This window comes from Diabrotica virgifera, chromosome 5, assembly GCF_917563875.1.
Source record: "Diabrotica virgifera virgifera chromosome 5, PGI_DIABVI_V3a".
In the NCBI taxonomy this organism is placed as follows: domain Eukaryota; kingdom Metazoa; phylum Arthropoda; class Insecta; order Coleoptera; family Chrysomelidae; genus Diabrotica; species Diabrotica virgifera.
This window is the reverse complement of record NC_065447.1, coordinates 13,718,821-13,741,645: the sequence shown is the minus strand read 5'-3', so window position 1 is coordinate 13,741,645 and position 22,825 is coordinate 13,718,821. Positions and strand designations below refer to the sequence as shown.

General features: G+C 32.5%; 1 protein-coding gene across 4 annotated transcripts in view; it reads right to left on the bottom strand.

Annotated features, from left to right (window-relative positions):
• Window positions 1-11,139: 11,139 nt before the first annotated feature.
• LOC114326931 (uncharacterized) overlaps window positions 11,140-22,825 on the bottom strand; it is a 28,650-nt gene continuing 16,964 nt past the window's right edge. For all 4 annotated transcript variants that reach the window (XM_028275398.2, XM_028275400.2, XM_028275399.2 and 1 more), the window contains exons 4-5: window positions 21,352-21,667; window positions 11,140-15,819 (exon numbers count right to left, since the gene is read on the bottom strand). In XM_028275398.2, coding sequence (XP_028131199.2) covers window positions 15,556-15,819; window positions 21,352-21,667 — 580 coding nt within the window. In that variant the 3' untranslated portion in view covers window positions 11,140-15,555. The remainder of the gene's footprint in view (window positions 15,820-21,351; window positions 21,668-22,825) is intronic.

The following is a 22,825-nucleotide window of genomic DNA, read 5'->3' as shown; positions in this document are numbered from 1 at the left end:
TAAATCGATGAAAAGACTACATTGAAGTCGACAACTAAACAGGAAAACTGGAGTACATATATATTCTTTGAAGAAATAAGTACATGCGCAGAAATTACCTAGTAAGAAAAATTATATGCTCTGAAGAATACCTATATAAACTCTCGAAATGACAGAAAATAGCACGTGAATGTCTTTTGGTAAAGACATTCACGCAGTGTACCCTTAGGATATTCTTCTTCTTTAAGTAGCATCTTCTCATAACAGGTTGGATATGTAACGAGGTCGTTGCGTTGTTGCTCCAGGTAACTAAATCAGTCGAAGAAAAGAGTTCGTTTTTTAAGACATTTTTATTTGGAATCAAAACATACAAAAGATAAGATAATTGGCCTTAATTACTCGTTAAACAAATATATTTATAATCTACGCATCGAGCTTTCTGTTCGGGCCGATGTGACGATATCTTGTACATGAATGAATGATTTTGACGATCGCGTGAAATAGGAATTGCTTTTATTAATACGACATGAATGTATAAGGAAAGGGAAGAAAGGGAATCTCGCCAGATGAGAAGACATATTAGGGATATACGATCACCGCTCGTATAAGGATAGGTAAGAGGAACAAAACGACAGCGGAAAATGGTCGGGAAATACTACCTACATAAACTCACCTCTTACACCTCGCCGTTGTTTGTTATTCTTCGATCAACGTTCCAAGAATAATAATCAACTAGGCTTTTCGATCCGACTTTTATATCGTCCAAGACGGTACAAAAACACGTTTTACTTAATTCATTGGCGTACTCTAGACGACAAAATTATATTATCGTCACATATATCATCATTACTATCTTTACTTTATCTGCCGCTGCTATGAAAAATTCTATTGGACTGCATTTAAACCAGTCCCTTAAATTTTTCAACCATGCGACTCTCCTTCTTCCCATACTACTTCCTCCTCGTATAATGCATTTCACGTTCCGTGTTCGTTTTTTTTGTGTCCATGTTATTCTAAGCATCCTTCTGTAACGTCACATTTCAAACGACTGTAGCTTATTTATGCGTTTCTTCAGTTTCCAGCTTTTAAGTCTATATTGTAGTATCCAAAATAAGCAACATCTCTGAGCTCTCAGTCTCAATTCTAATCTAAGATCTTTATTGCAAAGAATTGTTTTCATTTATACAAACGCATTTCTTGCTATATTTTATTTCTGTCGTTTGATTATTATTTTCTGAAATCCAGGTTCCCAGGTATTTGTATTATTCAACCCTTTCTATCGGTATATCTCCCATATGTATGTTTGTTTGGCATTTGTATTGTAACAAAAGAATTAATCACCGACCGCAAGTAACTGTTTAAGTTTCAAAATTCAAACTGTATCAAATTTACTCTTTTGTGGCGCGTTTACTTCAAATTTAGCAAATATTATGGAAAAACCTTTTAAAATAAAACTAGAATTTTGTTTTGCATCAAAATGAAAATACATTTTCGCGCCACGTAATTTTATATCAGATCTTTTGTAGCTGGAATATTGTATGCGCCACTCATTTTTACGGCGTTTAGCGGTTTTTTATTCTTGTATCAGGAGTTTTTCAAGTTATATACAAATTAAATGTATGAAGTTGAATGCAATTTTTCTCGATTACACGTCAAGCTTTATAAATGGTCACCTTTGTCGCATTATCTCCCAAATGATCTAGTGACCATCGAATGTATACTAGATTTTTTTTCTAGTCGAAATAGAATAAATAAAAATATTGGGATGGCCGGTAAATGAACTCAGATTATCCGTTACAGATCAAATTTAGCGTCGTAACCACTACAACTACATAAACCATTTCGGGAATAATAGTTAATTGGATTATACATTTCTAACTTAAGACTTCTAAACGGCTTAACCGATTTTGATCACTAAACATGAGTTTGAAACGTATTGACAAGTAGTATCTGATGCATCTGAGTTCAAGTATGAAAACTAAAGTTGTTACAGAAATTATTGAGCTTGAACTGTTTTTCCCCATAGGAAATAGATTTGATCATACTTATGAAGCGTATAACTTAATATTTCTAATTTTCCCGGATATGAGGTAAACAACGTTAGATTAGCCTAGAGTCCTTCTACAAACGCTCAGTTATTGGCGCAATTCGTAGGTTGAAATTTTGAGAAATTGTCGAAAAACCAAAATTTTCAAAGTTTAGTTTTTCAATTTTTTGGCTATACTGAGCCGTGTGTACGTCTTAGATTGATCGCTTAGTCAACGTTTGAAAACCTAACTCAACCCTATTGATGTGGTTTATTTGCGATTTTCCTGTCTCTCCTTGAACCTAAGATATATACGCCCAAAAAATTTGCCATTTTGTATCTACCTAGCCCTATAGCTGGCTTACGGGTAGTCAGAAGTCAAAAATTGCACCGGTTCTGAATCGGCCCTCACACCCTCTTGAAACACAGAAAAAAAATTCAGATCGGTGTAACTTTTCCACATACATACATACAGTGGAACCCCGATAAGTCGGCCCCCGATAACCCGGAAGTCCGGCTAACCCGGACCGATTTTCATCAGATAAACATTTTGATTTTCAATATTTTGTATTTTTCAATTTAATTGTGGCTTATTTCCAATCAAAATAATTAATTATCAGACAAACCTTTCAACAATAAAAATGTATGTAATATAATATTTGAGAGATAATGTGTATGTGTGTAATTTGAACTGTACGATATTAAAAATGACTCATAGCACACGCCGCAGAAACAACAGCCACCTGTCTGTAGTATCTATTCCTTTTTATTTCAAACTGTCAGCATTGTTTAGGAAAGACTATTTAAAAAATTCTTTTATAAACAATGGTCTTTAGTATTGTGTGTCTTGTATTGTTCGCTTCCATTTGCTTACGTTGGGTTTGGTGTTTTTTTAGTAATTTTAATGAGTAGGTACTGTGCATATTTATAAATATATTTCATGTTATTTCAATTCTGACGGAGTTTATCTGTAAGTATACCGTATTTTATTAATTTTTACCATATTCTCCGGCTATCTCGGATTTTCGATAACCCGGATCGGTCGCGGTCCCGATTAATCCGAGTTATCGAGGTTCCACTGTACATACATACATACATACATATGTACATATCCACAAACATTTTCCCCTTTTTAAATAAAAATTGAGTTCTAATTCTGAGCTCGCTAACTTTTAAACGGTATAACCGATTTTCAAAATTAAACATGCGTTGGAAAGTTTTTGAAATTTTTGGGAGTTTTGGGGACGAGAACGAAAAACAGACCCTAAATAGGAAAAGCCGTAAAATCCACAGCCTTGGACCAAAATGAAGAAGTAATATATTGATCTAGGAGTCTTTTCCTAAACTTTAAGATGGGATTTGGCTCAATTTTCAATTCAGTCAGGTTTAGAAAATCGAAAATTTCGTGTATATAATATTATATAGTGTCGCATGTAGGGGTTGTGCGCCACTGGCGAGAACTGTCGTTCTCTGGTAATTTTCAAAATTAGATGTGCGTTGGAAAGGTAATGATCAGTACTAGCAGAAGCCGCAAAGGTCGAACTAATATTTTTAAAATTTTTGGCAGTTTTGAGAACGAGAACCTTGGTCGCAATCTCTCCCAAATGATCTAGAACTTACGACACCAGTGATAAGACAATCCGAGTTCATATCCCAGCCATCCTAATAATTATGTAATTATAGCCGGCAAATGAACTCGGATTGCCCAATCAAACTAGCATCGTAACCACTACAAGTACATAAACCATGATTGATTAATAACATTGATTTTTTTGATATAAACTAAATTTCGATAACCAATAAATCGAAAACTATTAATTTTATCAAAAAAATATAAAACATTTTTTGCTTACAATTAATGTTTTTACCAACATTTGCGGTCAAAATATAATAAAAAATTTCCACCCTCGAGACGGGGTGGCAACCACCCCATGGTAAAAGCGTCTTTCGGAATCATACAGATTTTGATCCTTAGACTCTCCACTACTTATTCTCAAATTTTCAAGCAAATCGATCCATTCTGTAAAAATTGCGAAGTGAAAAGTTTCAGTTCCTGGACTAATTATACTTTTGGAGCTCTATAACTTCTGAACAACTAACTGATGTTGATCACTAAATATGAGTTTAAAACGTATTGACAAGTAGTATCTGATGCATCCAAGATCAAGTATGATAACTGAACGTATTACAGGAATTATTGAGCTTGAAAAACGATTTTTCCCATAAGAAATAGATTTGATTATACTTATGAACCCTATAACTAAAAAATTCGAATTTTCCCAGATATGAGATATACACCGTTAGACGCGTCCTGAGTCCTCCTACAAACGCTCAGTTATTGGCGCAATTCGTAGGTTGAAATTTTGAGTAATTGTCAAAAAACCAAAATTTTCAACGTTTAATTTTTCAGTTTTTCGGCTATGGTGAGCAGTGTGTATGTCTCAGGTTGATCGCTTAAGCACCGTTTGAAATCTTAACTCATCCCTATTAATTTGGTATATTTGCGGTTTTCCTGTCTCTCCTTGAACCCAAGATATATACGCCCAAAAAATATGCTATTTTGTATCTATCTAGTCCTCTAGCTGGCTTACCGGTAGTCAGAAGTCAAAAATTAGACCGGTTCTGAATCGGCCCTCACACCCTCTTGAAACACAGAAAAAAAAATTCAGATCGGTGTAACTTTTCCACACACATACATACATACATACATACATACATACATATCCACAAACATTTTCCCTTTTTTAAATAAAAATTGAGTCATACTTATGAGCTCGATAACTTTTGAATGGTATAACCGATTTTCAAAATTAAACATGCGTTGGAAAGGTAATGATCTGTGCTATCAGAAGCCGCAAAGGTCGGGCTTAAGTTTTTGAAATTTTTGGGAGTTTTGGGGACGAGAACGAAAAACAGACTCTAAATGGGAAGGGCCGTAAAATCCACACCCTTAGACCAAAATGGAGATATGACATATGGATGGACGAGTCTTTTCCTATTCTTTAAGATGGGATGTGGCCCAATTTTCAATTCAGTCAGGTTTAGAAAATCGAAAATTTCGTGTATATATATATATATATATATATATATATATATATATATATATATATATATATATATATATATATATATGTATATATATATATATATATATATATATATATGAAAAACAAAAAAAAAAGATGTAAATCTTTGAAACACACTCAGTGATCAAAAGATCTAAGTTATTGGTTTACCGACCAAACGTAACTAAATCAAACAAATGAAATAGAGAATGTGGAAAAATCCCCTTACGAACAATTCACACATCCACCATTTCAGGTTGGGAAAAATTTCTTGAATAGAATCAAAGATCCAAACACCTGTTCTTAGAAATGTGTTTCGCCCTCTTCAACCTCTCTGGGCTTATCAATAAAGATGAGAGGTTGAATATCTTTAGACACATTCCATCAAAAAACAACATTCGAGACCCAGACATAGCAGGAGCGTATATCTACGCCGCATAATCTGACCATGACAGCCTCACGTTTTAATTCCCTAATTACTATAAGTAAAATATATGTTTGAAAAACAAAAAAAAAGATGTAAATCTTTGAAACACACTCAGTGATCAAAAGATCTAAGTTATTGGTTTACCGACCAAACGTAACTAAATCAAACAAATGAAATAGAGAATGTGGAAAAATTTTTTTGATTTAGTTACGTTTGGTCGGTAAACCAATAACTTAGATCTTTTGATCACTGAGTGTGTTTCAAAGATTTACATCTTTTTTTTTGTTTTTCAAACATATATTTTACTTATAGTAATTAGGGAATTAAAACGTGAGGCTGTCATGGTCAGATTATGTGGCGTAGATATACGCTCCTGCTATGTCTGGGTCTCGAATGTTGTTTTTTGATGGAATGTGTCTAAAGATATTCAACCTCTCATCTTTATTGATAAGCCCAGAGAGGTTGAAGAGGGCGAAACACATTTCTAAGAACAGGTGTTTGGATCTTTGATTCTATTCAAAAAATTTTTCCCAACCTGAAATGGTGGATGTGTGAATTGTTCGTAAGGGGATTTTTCCACATTCTCTATTTCATTTGTTTGATATATATATATATATATATATATATATATATATATATATATATATATATATATATTGGTGTTTGGATCTTTGATTCTATTCGAAAAATTTTTCCCAGCCCGAAATGGTGGATGTGTGAATTGTTCGTAAGGGGATTTTTCCACATTCTCTATTTCATCTATTTTATATATATATATATATATATATATATATATATATATATATATATATATATATATATATATATATATATATAACTAAATTCACATTCACTTTACGAGTATTAGCCAATGATTTTACTTATTTATTTATATATATATATATATATATATATATATATATATATATATATATATATATATATATATATATATATCGCTTGTAGGGGTGTTGTGCGCCACTGGTGAGAACTGCCGTTCTCTGTGGATGTATGTTTGTTTGGCATTTGTATTGTAACAAAAGAATTAATCACCGACCGCAAGTAACAGCTCCAAACGGTTCCACCTCGAGACGTAAGCAGATAATGTTCTGGCGAGAGCCCGGTATGGATGGAAGTGGTGTGGAGATACGAGCGGCAGATGGATGTTGGCACAATAGCTAGAGGTGGCGAAGTTTAGAATTCCCGAGAATGACGTTATTTTATATTTAAGCAAATTGCGGTATTAGGAGAGTTCATTTAAGCTAGAGTTTGTAAAAGAAAACTTGTGTAAATCAATTAATAAAGTCGTATATAAATACGAATCGCTCGTTTTATTACAGTATCTTTCAATGTTCCCGGTTTTATTTTTCTAATTTTGTTACTTACTTCTTTAATTTGTGTGTATGTTAAAATTATCATGCCTTTTCTGGTAGTCTTTTATTTCTGCGCATTATTCTTTTAACCATTCTTCTTTCGCTTGCCTAATTTTGTATTTTATCTATTTATCTACTTTTTGTACATCTGATTATTTTTATTTTTATGTTGGCGTCTTTCTTCCATTTTTTCTTTTTGTATCTGAGTGGTGTCAGAATTTCTTTTTGACTTTTATCTATTTCTGTCTGTCTTATGACATTAATCTTCTTCTTCTTTTTGTTTTTGGTTTCGCTGCAAGTCGATTACCAGCACGATTTATAGGCGACCTTGACGTGTCTGGCTCTAAGCCATACCAAAGGCTCCTTCTTGTAAGGAAGCATTTGATGAGGTGTGATGATTATAATTAAATGAGATTAATTGGGTCAGGTTAAGTATGATTAAAAATTAAAACATAAATTAAATGACAAATAGCAACATATAACACGAATACATATAAACAGTTGAGCCTTGCAATTTGTAAGCTTATTTTGTTAATTGCTAGAAAACGCAATGCAGTTTATAAGCTTATTTGGTTAATTGCAAGAAAACGCATAATTACATTGACTGATTCTTCCGTTAAGGAACTTAGAATATTGTATATAGAGAGCGGTGTTTTGAAGTTCATGGAAATGAATTTTGTGTATATGGTCGGCTTACAGCCAAAACCCACTAACTCCATTTTTAAAATTTTGAGAGATCTACTTTTTAAACTTTAATTTGAAATTGAAGATCGACTGAATTTAAAAAAATTATTTAAGAACTGAAAAATATGACAAAAATATTTTTCAGTTCTTAAATAATTTTTTTAAATTCAGGTGATCTTCAATTTCAAATTAAAGTTTAAAAAGTAGATCTCTCAAAATTTTAAAAATGGAGTTAGTGGGTTTTGGCAGTAAGCCGACGATATATCAAAATTAGGAATCACATTAATCGGGCATTCAAAAAAGATGTGGTTTAGATCCTCGAGGCGACCACATTCACAAAAAGGATTATCTTTTATATTCATTTTATACAGATGTTGTTTTGTTAAACAATGGCCTGTGCGCATTCTAATGATGGTGGTAGTGTGTCTTCTATTTCTATATGGAAAATTTGAATACCAAGGTTTTGTGGGAAAGAAGTCTTGAATTGATTTGTATTGCGAAGTCTTCTTCTGGACTAAAGATTTCCATTTTTCTTGGTACTCTTTTATAATTTTTCCTCTGATGACTGATAGGGCATCCTGGGAATCCAGTTGTACTTCCATTGGTACATTCAGGTCTCTTCCTATCTTTGCCAGTATGTCAGCCTGGGTGTTACCAAATATATTAGAGTGTCCAGGTATCCAGGAAAGGAGAATTTTGGTGCCATTCTCATTGGCTGAAGATATAAGTTTCTTTGTTTTTAGGGCTCTTATATCTGCTGAAGCAGATATGTTACATGTTTTAATATTGGTTATTGCATTGAGCGAATCAGAAAATATTATAGCTTTCTTTAGATGTTTTGTAGTTGCGACTTCCACCGCTTGATGTATTGCTATACTCTCTGCCTTGCTTATGCTTAGAGCTCCAGGAAGTCTTGAGGAGAAACTATATTCAATACTCGGGATGCATATCCCAAAACCTACCCTTTCTTTGTTTTTTGAGGCATCAGTATATATAAAGGTATGGTCTTTCCCATATTGTTCAGTAGTCATAAGGAATTTTTCTTTAATCATCGGGTCATATTTTTTGATATTACAATTTAGAATTGGAAGTGGATTCATTAGTGTATCATAGTCTAATTCATAGCATGGAAAATTTGCGCTTTCGTATATTTTTTTAAAATATGGAAAAAAATATTCTAATGCCGACACTAAGTATGGAACATTATGCCTTGTATAAAAATTAGGTTTGTTTATGAGTCTTTTACGTATTTCAATTAGGAGTAAGATTATGGGATGATTCTCAATAATGATGATTTTACTTAAAAATTTAGAGGCTAACAATAATCTTCTATGTTCTAGGTCCATTTGGGCAGACTCTGCCAAGATTGCCAAATTTGGTGTAGACTTCATGCACCCCAAACATATCTGAAGTCCCTCAAAAAATACTGTATTGAGTTTGTTGTTGCATTTTTGTGATATTGGGTTGAATAGGAAGGAACCATAATCGAGGTGAGATCTGATCAAGGCATTAAAAACCATTAGGAGTGTTCGTGGGTCAGCTCCCCACCAGACTCTACATATTGCACGTAGGATGTTAATATTTTTCTTTGCCTTGAGTATAATATTGTCAACATGTAAGTCCCATGATAGATGCTTATGAAAAATTATGCCTAGAAATTTCACTTCATTTTTTAGAGGAATGGTTGTGTTGTTGATTTTGATTTCTGTTAGATTATCTCTTCGCCTACCTTTTGTGAACCATACAGCTTCACATTTGTCTTTGGACAAGGACAAGTCATGTTCTGCAAGCCAGTGTAATGTGTTTTCCAATTCTTTGTTTATTTTACTTACCATGCTTTGGATATCATATCCCTTAATATACAAAGCCAAGTCGTCTGCATATCCACATATTTTAACTTCATTATTGATAATACAAAACAATTCTGCTATATAAATATTAAACAAAATGGTACTTAAGGGAGAACCTTGAGGTAGCCCCTTAGTTGCCGTAAAAGGTCCCAAAAAGTCACCATCATTAGATCTTGAATATAAAAGTCTCTTCTGTAAAATTTTGAACACAATATTATTTATTGCAGATGGAATATTTCGAAGTTTTAGTTTGCTATAAAGTTTGTATATATTGACATTATCATATGCTGCTTTGATATCAAGAAAGATGACCAAAACCGATTGGGAGGATTCAAAGGCTTCCACAATTGTGGAATGAAGGAGGGTCAAGTTGTCAGCAGTGCCTCTACCTTTTCTAAAACCTGTCTGATGGTTGGTGAATGAACAGTTATGTTCTAAGGACCAATCTAGGCGATTCTTGATTAATATTTCTAATGTTTTAAGCACACATGAGGATAAAACTATTAGTCTGAAACTACTGGCTAAAAGTGGATTTTTGTGTGGCTTTAAGATATTTATAACATTATGGTTTTTCCAATCTTCAGGCAGGTTGTCACCATTTAGACAATTATTGTAGATGTTCAACAGAAAATGTTTAGCTTGTAGTGGTAGATGTTTTATCATAAGGTAAGGAATGTCGTCCATACCTGGTGCCGATTTTTTTTTATTATTTACAGCATTGTTAAGTTCCCAGATTGTAAAAGGGGAAACTTGCTCGTTTATATCGTCAAGCTCAAAATTTGGATCAATATAAACTGCAGACATGTTCTGTAGAATTTCTGTTTTAATGTCATCTGCGGGGTTATGAAATGTCTGGCCGTAATTTTTGTTATTTGAGAATTTTTTAACTTTATTCCAAACATAGGTAGTGTTAGATTCCTTATTTAATGATTCACAGAAGTTTATGAATTTATTTCTTTTTTTAATTCTGAGCTTTCGTTTAGTTTGGGCGATTATACGTTTAGCGTTTATATAGTTCTCTAAGGAAACAGATTGTTTAAAGTTTTGAATTGCCTGTTAATTCAATGACATTAATCGATTATTGATATTGTTTGTCAGTCGTTGTCTTATGACTAGGTTTCTAAAGGCGGAAATACACCATTCAATTTGGTTGAACAATTTGGATGACTCAATGACATTGTTCAAACCAATTGAAAAGCATACACGCTTCAATTATTTTTCATTCAATTCGGTTAAACAATGTGGGTGATTCAATTCGTGATTTTTATATAAGTCGAAAAATATCGGAGTCTTTTCGTCTTACCATCTATGCACCATTATTAAATGAAATTATTACGTATTTCTTGTCATAAAGTACGAAACTCACACAGCACAAGTCAAAATGAAATAAACGGTTAATCGAGCATAGTCGACAAAAATTGTAAGGACGTGTCAACGTGGATGAATCATCCCAGTTGTACAACGAAGTTGAACAAAAGTAGAAATTGTCTCGACTCATTTCAACGTTCAATTTTATTGAACGCTTTCATTGAATTGCAAATACATGGTTCATTTCAGTTGAATCATCCACATTGTTCAACCAAATTGAATGGTGTGTTTCCCCTTTTAATTTACTTTTATCGATTTGTGCATCAATTACTTTTTTCTGACCTTATGAAAACTCTTGTAAATAGGATTGTAGGAGTAGGAGTAGAATTCAGAGGACATTCAGGTTTTTTTAATAAATATACCAAACCACGTTATAAGTCCTTATATTGACTATAAACGTACAGACTTTAAAACAAATCTAACTTTTTTAACAAAATAAAAGGTATAACGTTTCTTTGAAGATTTTGGAACAATATCAAATTGAGTAAAAACTTACAAAGTATTAAAAAAGGGAAGTAAACATAATACAATTAAATGTGAAACTAAGTTGATTATAAAAAGTAGATTGAATATACAAACATTCGAACTAAACAGTAATACAGCAGTACAAATATAAAAAACATTAATGTGATGAAAAACGAACTAACAATTTGTAAAAAACAAAAAATATTGCAGATCTGAATCCTAGTGATATGATGTAATGCAAGTAACAAAAGATGTTATTTTTATATTAACATTAACCAATAACTGGTAAATCATTTTAAATTTTTTTGAGATATTTAAACTTCAGTTTAGTATACTCAATGGGCGCATTTTGCAAATAAAAACAACAATGTGGCGAGAAATTTACAACAATCAAAATGAATAAACTGATAATACAGTTGTATACAATTAAAGACTAGGCTAGTCTGTTGAAGAGAGGGTAAGTCAAAATTGATGAAGCTGATGAATCTTGTCCACCTATCCTCCATAATAATTCTCATTGACAAAAAGTTCACAATTGTTAGTTTTCCAAATATTTTAACAAGACATATATTTCCGAAAAAGACTTTATTAATTACTGATACCAGCTTATGAACAATTTTTACTACTACCAATTGGAATAAAATCTGGGAAACTACGGTTTCCCAGATATTTTAACAAATCTGTGAGAACTTTCTTTATTTTGGTGCCTGTTATAAGATTTAGTGACCTTTCCTGTAAATGCTACCAGCTTAAGATCAATTGCACCAATGACACTTGACACCTGCCAAAAATGTATCTTCCATCATTCTCCAGAGCAAAAGTTATGGACATAAAGTCCAAAATTTATAGTTTTTCAGATGTTTGAACAAAGATACAAGAAATCTCTGTATTTTTGGTTACCAGATTGACATATTTTGTGACCTTTTCATATTGATATCAGCTTATGAAGAATGTCCAGCAGTGACAGTTGACAGGTGCCAACAAACTGTCAACCATCATCCCCAGGTGAAAAGTTATCATGGAAACAAAGTAAAACATTAATAATTTTCCAGAAACTTAAACAAAGCAGAGAAAGAACTCTATGCGGGAACCCTTTCACTTATTGATACCAGTTGGTACAAATATCAACCAATGACAGTTGACAGCTGCCAAAACGTATTAGAACCAGAGACATATCAAGGGTAGCTTACACGGCATACTCAAAAAAAAAAGCGTAACGCGGAAACAGCATGGAAACAGTCGATCGGTGGTCTATCTATCTCTTTTAACTAAGCGACCCCGCGCAAGTGACCGACAAAGATAGCTAGACCACTCAATCCTATGTCGGCGTTACACCTCGATGCATTGAGTGGCATATGACTAGCCTAATCTACCGTGTATAATATCTTTGATTAGAACGCAATAAGCTTTTAATCGAATAAGCAAGAACTTTTGGTTTTAAGGTTTACCTAAAAATCAATTACAATTAACGGATTAAAGACATGGTGGGTATATAGTTCCTACAATGCTTTTAATCACCGCACTATTCACGAACATGCGCAGTTCACGACAATAGATCATGTAGGCTCCTCAAGGTAACGCATATAGATAATCGAAAATTATATAGACTATTAATGGGTTTGATTGATGTATTGATGTTACCATAACCTCGAAATGAAAATACTTTGTCACGATTATTTTTAAAATGTAATAAAGACCATGTTGTAAAAACAACAATTTAAATTAAAAATTAATTTAATTTTGTTTTATAAATATAGTATTTTGAATCTTTTGGAATAGACTGTACAGTTTAAAGATAAATATTTTCGATTTCAAGTGGGAACGCGTTGTGTTATATACAAAAACACATGTGTCCTATTAGGGTCTAGTATACTTTAAAAGACCAAAAATAAGCATTTTTTCAAGATTTTATTTTCTCAGAACCTTTATTAAAAATGAACATAGAACTTTTTACATATTAATATCTAACTCTTAGAGAATACAAAAAATATATCTTTTTTCATTTATGCACGTACACTAATACTGTAGGACGCCAAATTTGAGGCCTCGAAAAAAAGTAGTTCCGATGGCGGACAGTTAATCTCAGGATTGGGATCTCTGAAACAAAAAAATCGTATGGCATTTGAAAAAAGAAGGTTTCTTACGTGACAATTTACCACCGTTAATGAAAAATTCCGCAAAAAAAGATTTTACGGAAATTTAAAAAAATTTGTGAAAAAATCGCCCGTTTTTCTTCAGTTTTCACGGTTAAAAAATATTTATTTTTATTTTTTGGCCAAATTGTGGTAAATTGTAACGTAAGAAACCTTCCTTTTTCAAATGCAGTACGATTTTTTTGTTTCAGATATCCCAATCCTGAGATTAACTGTCCGCTATCATTTTTCCAGGCCTCGACTTTTGCGACCTCTACAATATTAGTGTACGTGCATAAATGAAAAAAGATATATTTTTTGTACTCTCTAAGAGTTAGATATTAATATGTAAAAAGTTATATGTTCATTTTTGATAAAGGTTCTGAGAAAAAAATGATTATTTTTGGTCTTCTAAAGTGTACTAGTATTCAAATAAATGCCTGTAAAAATGTATATAGCCAAAATTAAGGACAATTTGCCTCAAGTTCGCTAAGCAAGTGTGTTCCTCTCTCACAAACGAAGAATGCGGTGTGCGGTGATGAGGCTCTCTCTCGCTCTTTTAAGCCGGAAAAATTGACAATTTTATTAGACTCTTCACTTCGTCCTAGTTATTTTTTATTCTCAACTTAAGTACAACATTATAAAACCAAAAACCTTTTGAACCACGCTCTTTGAAGGCCGCTATTGATATCGAAGGAAAACCTCTCTTTTTCACAGTACCATGGTCCTTAAATATTTGCCATGGCATTCAAATAAACTTTTTCTCAACAATAGTGGAGATTAAAGTAAAATTCCACCACATGTTTTAACTATAAATGCAGAAACTTAAGACGAAAGAAATACCAACTATTGAAAACTAAATAATGCTAATATTGATGGAAAATTGTTGTAGAGATGTTAGTCCCAAGAGGCAGCGCTGAAAAATCTCTTTGAATTTACTAAAGCTAGATTTTTCACAGTTGATTACTGTAATTGTGTAGAGAAACATACTGCGCTCGGTCAAGCAAAACGTAGAACAGGGGTTACTGAGATGGTATCAAAGTTGCTTTCTTACGAAGGTAATTAAATCCATTTACTAAGGCTAAAAATCACACAATCTAAATTAAATATAAATAAAAGCTATTATAGTCGGTCAGCTGTATGACGGGACATAGCCGGTCGGTCGGCCCCAGTGAATGTACAGGGTTATTCACTATATTTTGACCCCCTTGCAAACTGCTTTATTTACAAAATTAGAAAAAAATGTAAAATACAAAAGTTATTCGATTTTTAAAATATGATTTTTTAACATATATATCGTACTAGTGACGTCATCCATTTGGGCGTGATGACGTAATCGACTATTTTTTTTAAATGGGAATAGGGGCCGAGTGCTAGCTCATTTGAAAGGTTATTCAATTCCCTATTCAGTAATATAAACATTAACATGATTAATTATACAGGGTGTCCAAAAAAAAATTTTAATTAAATTAATTGTTTAATTAATAATTAAAAAAAAAATTTTGGACACCCTGTATAAATAATGATATTAATGTTTATAGTACTGCATAGAGAATTGAATTAACCTTTCAAATGAGCTAGCACACGACCCCTATTATTCCCATTTAAAAAAATAGTCGATTACGTCATCACGCCCAAATGGATAACGTCACTAGTTCGATATATATGTCAAAAAATCATAATTTAAAAATCGAATAACTTTTGTATTTTACATTTTTTTCTAATTCTGTAAATAAGGCAGTTTACAAGGGGGTCAAAATATAGTGAATAACCCTGTACATTCATTGGGGTTGACCGACCGGCTCTGTCCCGTCATACAGCTGACCGACTATAATAACTTTTATTTATATTCAATTTAGAATGCGTGTACTGATTTTCAGCCTTAGTAAATGGATTTAATTACCTTCGTTGGAAAGCAACTTTGATACCCTCTCAGTAACCCCTGTTGTACGTTTCGCTTGACCGACCGCAGTATGTTTCTCTACACAATCACAGTAATCAACTGTGAAAAATTTAGCTTTAGTAAATTCAAAGAGATTTTTCAGCGCTGCCTGTCCGTCTATGTCTTGACTCGCCCTGATATGATTACAAAAACGTTTTTACCACGTATATTTACTGTTTTACTGTAACTAATCTATGAAACAAGTACGAAAATCAGATCTTATACTATATACTACTACCACATCTTACATAACTGAACACCACTTCTTGCTTTCGTCTCCTTCAGCATCTTCTATCTGCTGCGATTCCAAACCATCACTAAAATGAATATCACTCCTCTCGTCCTTGTAACTGATCAGTTCTGGTGTACTGGCATCCACGTGAGTCCTGAACCTAGTCGTGAAACCGGCGAAAGAGTTGGAGAGGAAGGAGGTGTATCCTGGTGAGTCTAGTTTCAGTTTTTTAGCGTCCGGTGTCATACTGCGCAGTTTGCGTTTAATACCACCGCACTGAAAGTAGAAAAAGAAATAAATTCATTATTTGTTCAACAAACGTTTTGAAAAAAATATTCGGAGGAGTTATTTTTGAAAATTACAAGTCCAGGGTGGGGCATTAGTGTGAGGAAGTCCAATTACTCATTTGTTGTAAGAGATACGAAAAAATTATTAATGTAAAAGTTGGTGCATAAATACAGAGTGAGTTTTATGTATGGAAACACTCAAATATCTCGGAAAGGGCTTGCAAGATTTTTATACGTTTTGGTGGGTAAGCGTTTTCTAATGCGGCCGATATTATAGTGCTAATCACATTGTTGTCAGATTTTCCGCTTTTCTGAAAATCTAATGAACTTTCTTATTTCAAATGGAACACCCTGTACATTTTTGCGTTTTGAAGTTGAAGTCCTTAAGAAATACTGATTATTTTTCATGTTATATTCCCTATACCTAAATGCCATAATAGGAAACTTGCATAAAATTTTAAATTAAAAAAAAAATGGTATAAATCACAACAGAACATAATTTAGAACCTGTGTCAAAGATAAAAAAGTTGTTTGTCCTTCGTTTGGCCCCTAAAGAACTAAAAATTCAACGTATACCAGCCACCCCAAAACGCGTCGTGACGTCACAGGGTTGTATGTTTACATTCTACACCAATTGTATATATAATTTTAAATTAGACATTATAAACGTCAGTAAAAATACAGTATGTGACGTTAAAAGTGTTTTTGATCGTTTGAACTATTCATAGAAAATTTGTACTTTTACAAAATGGTTTTATTTTCAATAGTAAACCTTCTTTCCTTTCCTTCAAAAACTGTATCAAACTCCAATCTCAACAAACTGGTATATATTATTACAACGACATACGATAAATGCCATTAGAATATAAATATTTTTCCTCTATTCCCCGACGACGAGCTGGCCAAATACTCAAGTAGGTGGAGGCCAATAAACTAAAGAAGAAGAATATACGTAAATATAACCATAAACAGAACCAAATAGTCAAACTCTATGACGTCACGGGTCGTTTGAACTATTTTAAGGAAGACTTTAAATTTGTACTTCTAAGTTATTATGAGTTTTTGAGGCGTGAAATTTTGGAAATCTCATTTTTGAAGTTATATTTCTTTAGGCGAGATTAGGATTGAGGGTGAATTTATATTAAACTGCGCGCATGCGCACACCGACAGTATGGTATTAGTCGTATTGGGATGTGCAAGTTCGGCAAAGCGACCCCTATTTCTACGCTCTGCAACTTTATTCGCACTTTTAATTATATTGTCCAATTATATTAGTCCAATTAAATTTTGTATAGGTAGTTTTTAAGAAAGTGTTTCGGAGAAGTGTTTACGAACCCCAGGTACAATACGACTCAAGTAAACAATTAGAGTGATGTTTAAAAAGAAAGTGTTCGTGGAAAGATTTGTCAATAACCATCGATAACTCATATTCTAGTAACTAAGATAATAGGTTATTAAATTTGTAAAGAGGATTAATGTGGAAAGTAAAATTGAAATGGGGAATATTAAGATATTTAGAAAAAGGAAAGTTTGTGTTGGTAAATACGGATAATTGAAAGTTGCTTTGGATTGGTTGATTTTTGAATGCTGGAAGTGGTATTTGGAAGGAGGAGAATGAATGAGGAATGAGAGTCAGTGTGTTTTGAGCGATCGAGAGGCGAAGTCCAGTCTTCGAGAAGAGTGTACAAAAAAGTGAAACGCCGGGTTAGTTAGTTTTTGTTTTTGAAAATTAAAAAGTAAGATATCGTGGAACGAGTGATAGGCCGAGAGGAGATAGTGTATAACTCCAGGAGTCTAGAGTATCCCGGTTTGTTGAAGTGTTTGAAAAAGGTAGAACACGGCATCAGGAGAAGACAGGAACGAGGGCTGTACGAGGCTTAGTTTTCAAAGGAGCAGAGGCATTACTGGAAGACTTGGACGAGTCTTTGGAACGCAACCCAAGCTAACAGGAAACGTGTTTTGTGTGAAGACATTGTCAAATCATCAGTAAAGGTCAGTCTATTTTGTTATGACATGAATGTATGGTTTGTGTATTAAATAACACATTGAAAATTGAGCTACACAATCATTATAAAAATTTCATCAAACCTTAATCAATTTGTTACTGATAAATCATAATAGTTCATTATAAATAAAATAAAGTTGGACACAAAAAGAAATAAGATTCCTATTTTTGTAATTGTATTAAATAAAGATAGAAAGATAAGATATTAGAAATATTAAGCACTTATTGCCATTTAGACAAAATAAACGATTTTTATAATTTCTAATTGAAATCCGTATGTGTGTATTATTTTACTCTCTTTTATCTATCCCGATTAGGAACCCACTGAGAAATACTTTGAAGCCACGAAAGTAAGTAATTGATATTATAATTTAGCCCTGAGATTGACACTATATTGGTATTTGATCTGTTTGATTAATGATATAATTATTGATTAATTAATTAAGATAAATTACATCTGAGAACATCATTAGATTTCAAAAGTAAAGATCACAACAATATATTTACTAAAAACACTAATATATTCTTTCCACGCCTTTTGGAACTATAGTTTGTTTTTAAACCAAGAGGAGTGATTCAAATTTACCTCGCTGTAATGCTTGTTTGTAATTGGTCCAACCGCAGGCAAGTTTACTCCACTGCTATAAAATTTTGACACTAATGACATTTATCAAGTTTTGACACTTTTGGCATTTCATAGATTAATTCAGTTATATCCGCGATTTTTGTGTTTTCTGCGTCATTTTTTTAATTTTTAGATTTTTTGTCTGATTTGATATAAAAAGCAGTTGTTTTTAGAACTCTTCAGCGACGTATTAATATAATATAATATTTATGGATTACCGTTGAGGGTCGACATGATCAACCAAAAAAGAAGATGTATTTGGTTATTTTTCTAGTGACTTTCTTGGGTGTGAATGTGTCTTTTTAGTTTACTCCTCCTGGTTAAAAAATAAACCATAATACATACATAACTTAAAAGATTTAGCAACGAACTCCATACTGTCTGTGTGCGCATGCGCGTGGCATAATAATAATTCACTCCCAATCGCGCCTAAAGAAGTATAACTTCAAAAAACGAACAAACTGTACTACGCACTAGCGTCAGTTCTGAGAAGAAAAGAATTGTCCCAACAAACAAAAATGAAAATATATACTACGAGTGTGATACCGACGACATTGTATACGAGTGAAAATTAAACTTTGCGGAAAAAGCATTATAGTAGGATAAACGTAATACAAATGATAGGTATATCTAGGACCTATAGTCAGAAAGACCAAATGGGATAGATAGAATAAGAAATGAGACAATAAGAGGGATAACTAATAATGAACAAAATAATAAAGAGACAATTAAACTGGTGTGGACAGCTGATGAGAATGAAACCAAGTAGACTAACGAGAAAAGTTGACGAAACAAGAAATATCTCAAAAAAGAAAAAAGGCAGACCGAGGAAAAAATGGATACATCAAATAGTAGATGCAGGAAAGATTAAACACAAAAGGCTTTAGCCCAATAAATGACCGTTTTGGAGTGTAATTTTCAGGGGCAACTCCGAATTGCATGAAAATTGGATTTAGGTTCTACCTACCCTCCACTTCAAAGTTGAATTTGTGCCGTTGGTTGCTTTTACTTGGGAGGTCACAGTCACCCCTCCTCGGGGGTGAAAAAACATACGTTTAAGATAAGCCCGGAAATAAATAAAATGACTGATTATAAGCAACTTTCGTTCTACATATATAGTTTTTATGTAAGTCAATACTTTTCGAGATATTTGCGATTGAAAAGGTTTATTTTTCGACAAAAAACTACGCTCTCGTCGTTTTCCTCAAAAAGTAAATATTTTATCGAAAAAAATATTCTTAGAAAAGTGTAGCTTATAAAAAACTAAAAATATTGTGTATCACGAAGTCTATAAACCAAGTAAAAGCAAAGTTGTAGCTCATGAAAAATACGTTCTTATTCGTCTAATTCCAAATCGAATATTTCAACGTGAAATCACCGAAATATTAAGCAATTATCGGGAAAAACTGATTAACATTTTTTAAAGTGTTTAAAAAAGTTTAATTTTTATTTTTTACGAACGTTTTTAGCATCAAAAATGAACGAGTTACGCTGAAAAAAAGTTGACCCTTATTTTAGTAAAAAAATCGTGAAAATTTCCCTCTATTTAGCACCCTAAATAAAATTAATCGTTACCGCTTTACCATTTACTTTAAATGTATGTATATTTTTTATATGATCTGTAAGTTTGACCGGTCTGAAATGCTTATTTTTGAAAAAATTTGGCTGTATAGTAAAAAAAAAATTTCAAAAAATTTTGGAAAAATTTACTTTTTTTCGAAATAACTTTAGCGTTACTTAATATACCTACTTAATAATAATACTTAAAAAGTATTAGTGATGCGAAAAATCTTAAACAGTAAAAAATGTAGGTTTTACTGTTATAAATAAATATGATAGTTTCATTTTGCTTTTCCGTAAGGCAAAAATTGGTTAAGATATGGATATTCAAAGTAGTGACTCGTTCAAGCCCTTTCAACTATAACGCTTTCAAAAATAAGCAGTTTAAACCAGCGAAACTGAGAGATCATATAAAAAATAGAAAAGTAAAGTAATCGGTTGTAAAGCGGTAACGATTAATTTCATTTGGGGAGCTAAACACGGGGAGATTTTCATGATTTTTTTACCAAAAATAAGGGCCCACTTTATTTTGAGTGTAACTCGCTTATTTTCAATGCTAGAAACTTTTATAAACCTAAATGAAGCTGTTTGTAAAGGCTTTAAAACAGTTTAAACAGATTTTTCCCGAAAAGTGCTTAATTTTTCGGTGATTTCACGTTGAAACATTCGATTTGGAATTAGACGAATAAGAACGTATTTTTCATGAGCTACAACTTTACTTTTACTCGGTTTTTAGACTTTACTGAATCAATGTTTTTAGTTTTTTATAAGCTACACTTTTGCTGAGAATATTTTTTTCGATAAAATATTTACTTTTTGAGTTATTTGCGGAAAACTGTTTAAAAACGTAGTTTTTTTGTCAAAAAATAAACATTTTCAATGGCAAATAACTCGAAAAATATTGACTTACGTAAAAACTCTATAGAACGAAATTTGCTTACTATCAGTCAATTTATTCATTTCCGGGCTTACCTTGAACATATGTTTTTTCACCCCCGAGAAGGGGTGACTTTCACCCCCCAAGTAAAAGCAACCAACGGCACAAATTCAACTTTGAAGTGGAGGGTAAGTAGAATCTAAATCCAAATTTTCATGCAATTCGGAGTTGCCCCTGAAAATTACACGGTATCGCCGTATTTCCCGTTCATTTACTGGGCCACTTGAAGAAATGAAAATAATAGCACAAGGCAGAAAGCAATGGAAGATATGGGTGAATATGTAGCATAACTAAACCCAAATCCGACACCTGAAAGGGTATAAGAAAGAACAAATGTGGACACACCCTGTATAATGCAAACGCAACAAAAAAAAATTATAAGAAAAAAAATTACCGGTTCATCCAGATCGTATGGCAAATGAAGATCAGATCTGTGTTGGGCATTTATCAATACCTTCTTTCTGTAGTCGTCCGTCATCCGTAACGGCCGTCTGGCCGACAGAACCCTTGCTCTGAGATTATTCCGATACGCTTCATCGAAGTGGTTTTCTTCTGTATTTGGGGGGGTAATTGTATTTGTCGCTTCTGTAAAATCTAAGCGTGTTGAGTTGCCTCCAACCTCAACGTTTGTGGATGTGTTGAGAGTATCGAGGGAATCGCTTGAGTCGTTCAGTTCTATCTTTGGTATGTTGACATCGTTTGGCAAGTTGCTAAAACAGAGGAAGATAATTGTTCAAAAATGTATATTTTATATTTAGAAGAAGTAAATTATATGTAGCTGCAGATATAAAAGACAAAGCCTATCCAACAAAGTACACATAGCCTAATAAAATAAAAAAAAGTCAAAATGTAAATTCGTACAGGTTAAAACAAATTTTATATCAAAGTTTGGGTGGGTACAAAAGATATTTTCAAGAAAGTATCCAAATCATACAAGGGGATCATTGTTTAAATAATTAAAAAGGGGTCATTTTTGCAAAAAAATACTTTTTTAACTGCTGAGTTAATTCACTTATTAATGAAGGTCTATCGGATTTTTTTCTGCAAAGTTGAAGGGTAAATATTTCACAAAGACTTACTAAATTAAATTTGACCCCCTATTTATTTAAATAATTGTATATAAAACTGTAAAAACAACTTTGCAAAAAATTATTTTTAGCGTTTTAAATAAGCACTATAAAATATCTTATTTTACAGACTAAGTAAGTTGCGCTGTGTTACCAGTATTAAGCAAAAAAAATTGGTCGAAAAATATTTAATATTTTTTGAGATATTGAATTTGTTTATTAAATGTTACTATATTTTCAATTGCAAAAACGCGGTTGTTGCCAAAGAAAGATTCACCTGCTTAAGATCTCATTATTTTTATTTTTATGTATATTTTTGGTAAATGTATTGATAAATTCAAATTTCAATTAAACTCAGCAAAAAATGGTCTTACAAGTTTTTTCGTAGGATGCATAGTTTTCGAGATAAACGCGGTTGAACTTTCAAAAAATCGAAAAAGTTTAATTTTTGAACCCGAATAACTTTTGATTTAAAAATAAAATAGCAATTCTGCTTACTGCATTTGAAAATTCAAGTTAAATTCTATCGGTTTTGATTATTTGCATCGCTAAAAATTAAGTTTTTATTTGTTAAACAAAGCCATAAACACATAGTGTTTCCCGTGCCCAATGCATGCGTTTTAATGTACGTAATCTATGTAGAAATTGTCTGTATGCGCGTCTACTTGTTCGATTTCAAATGAGAAATGCTTTGAAAACATCATTCAATCACTATGTGTTTATAGCTTTGTTTAACAATAAAAAAAAATTAATTTTTAGCAATGAAAGTAATCAAAACCGATAGAATTTGACTTGAACTTT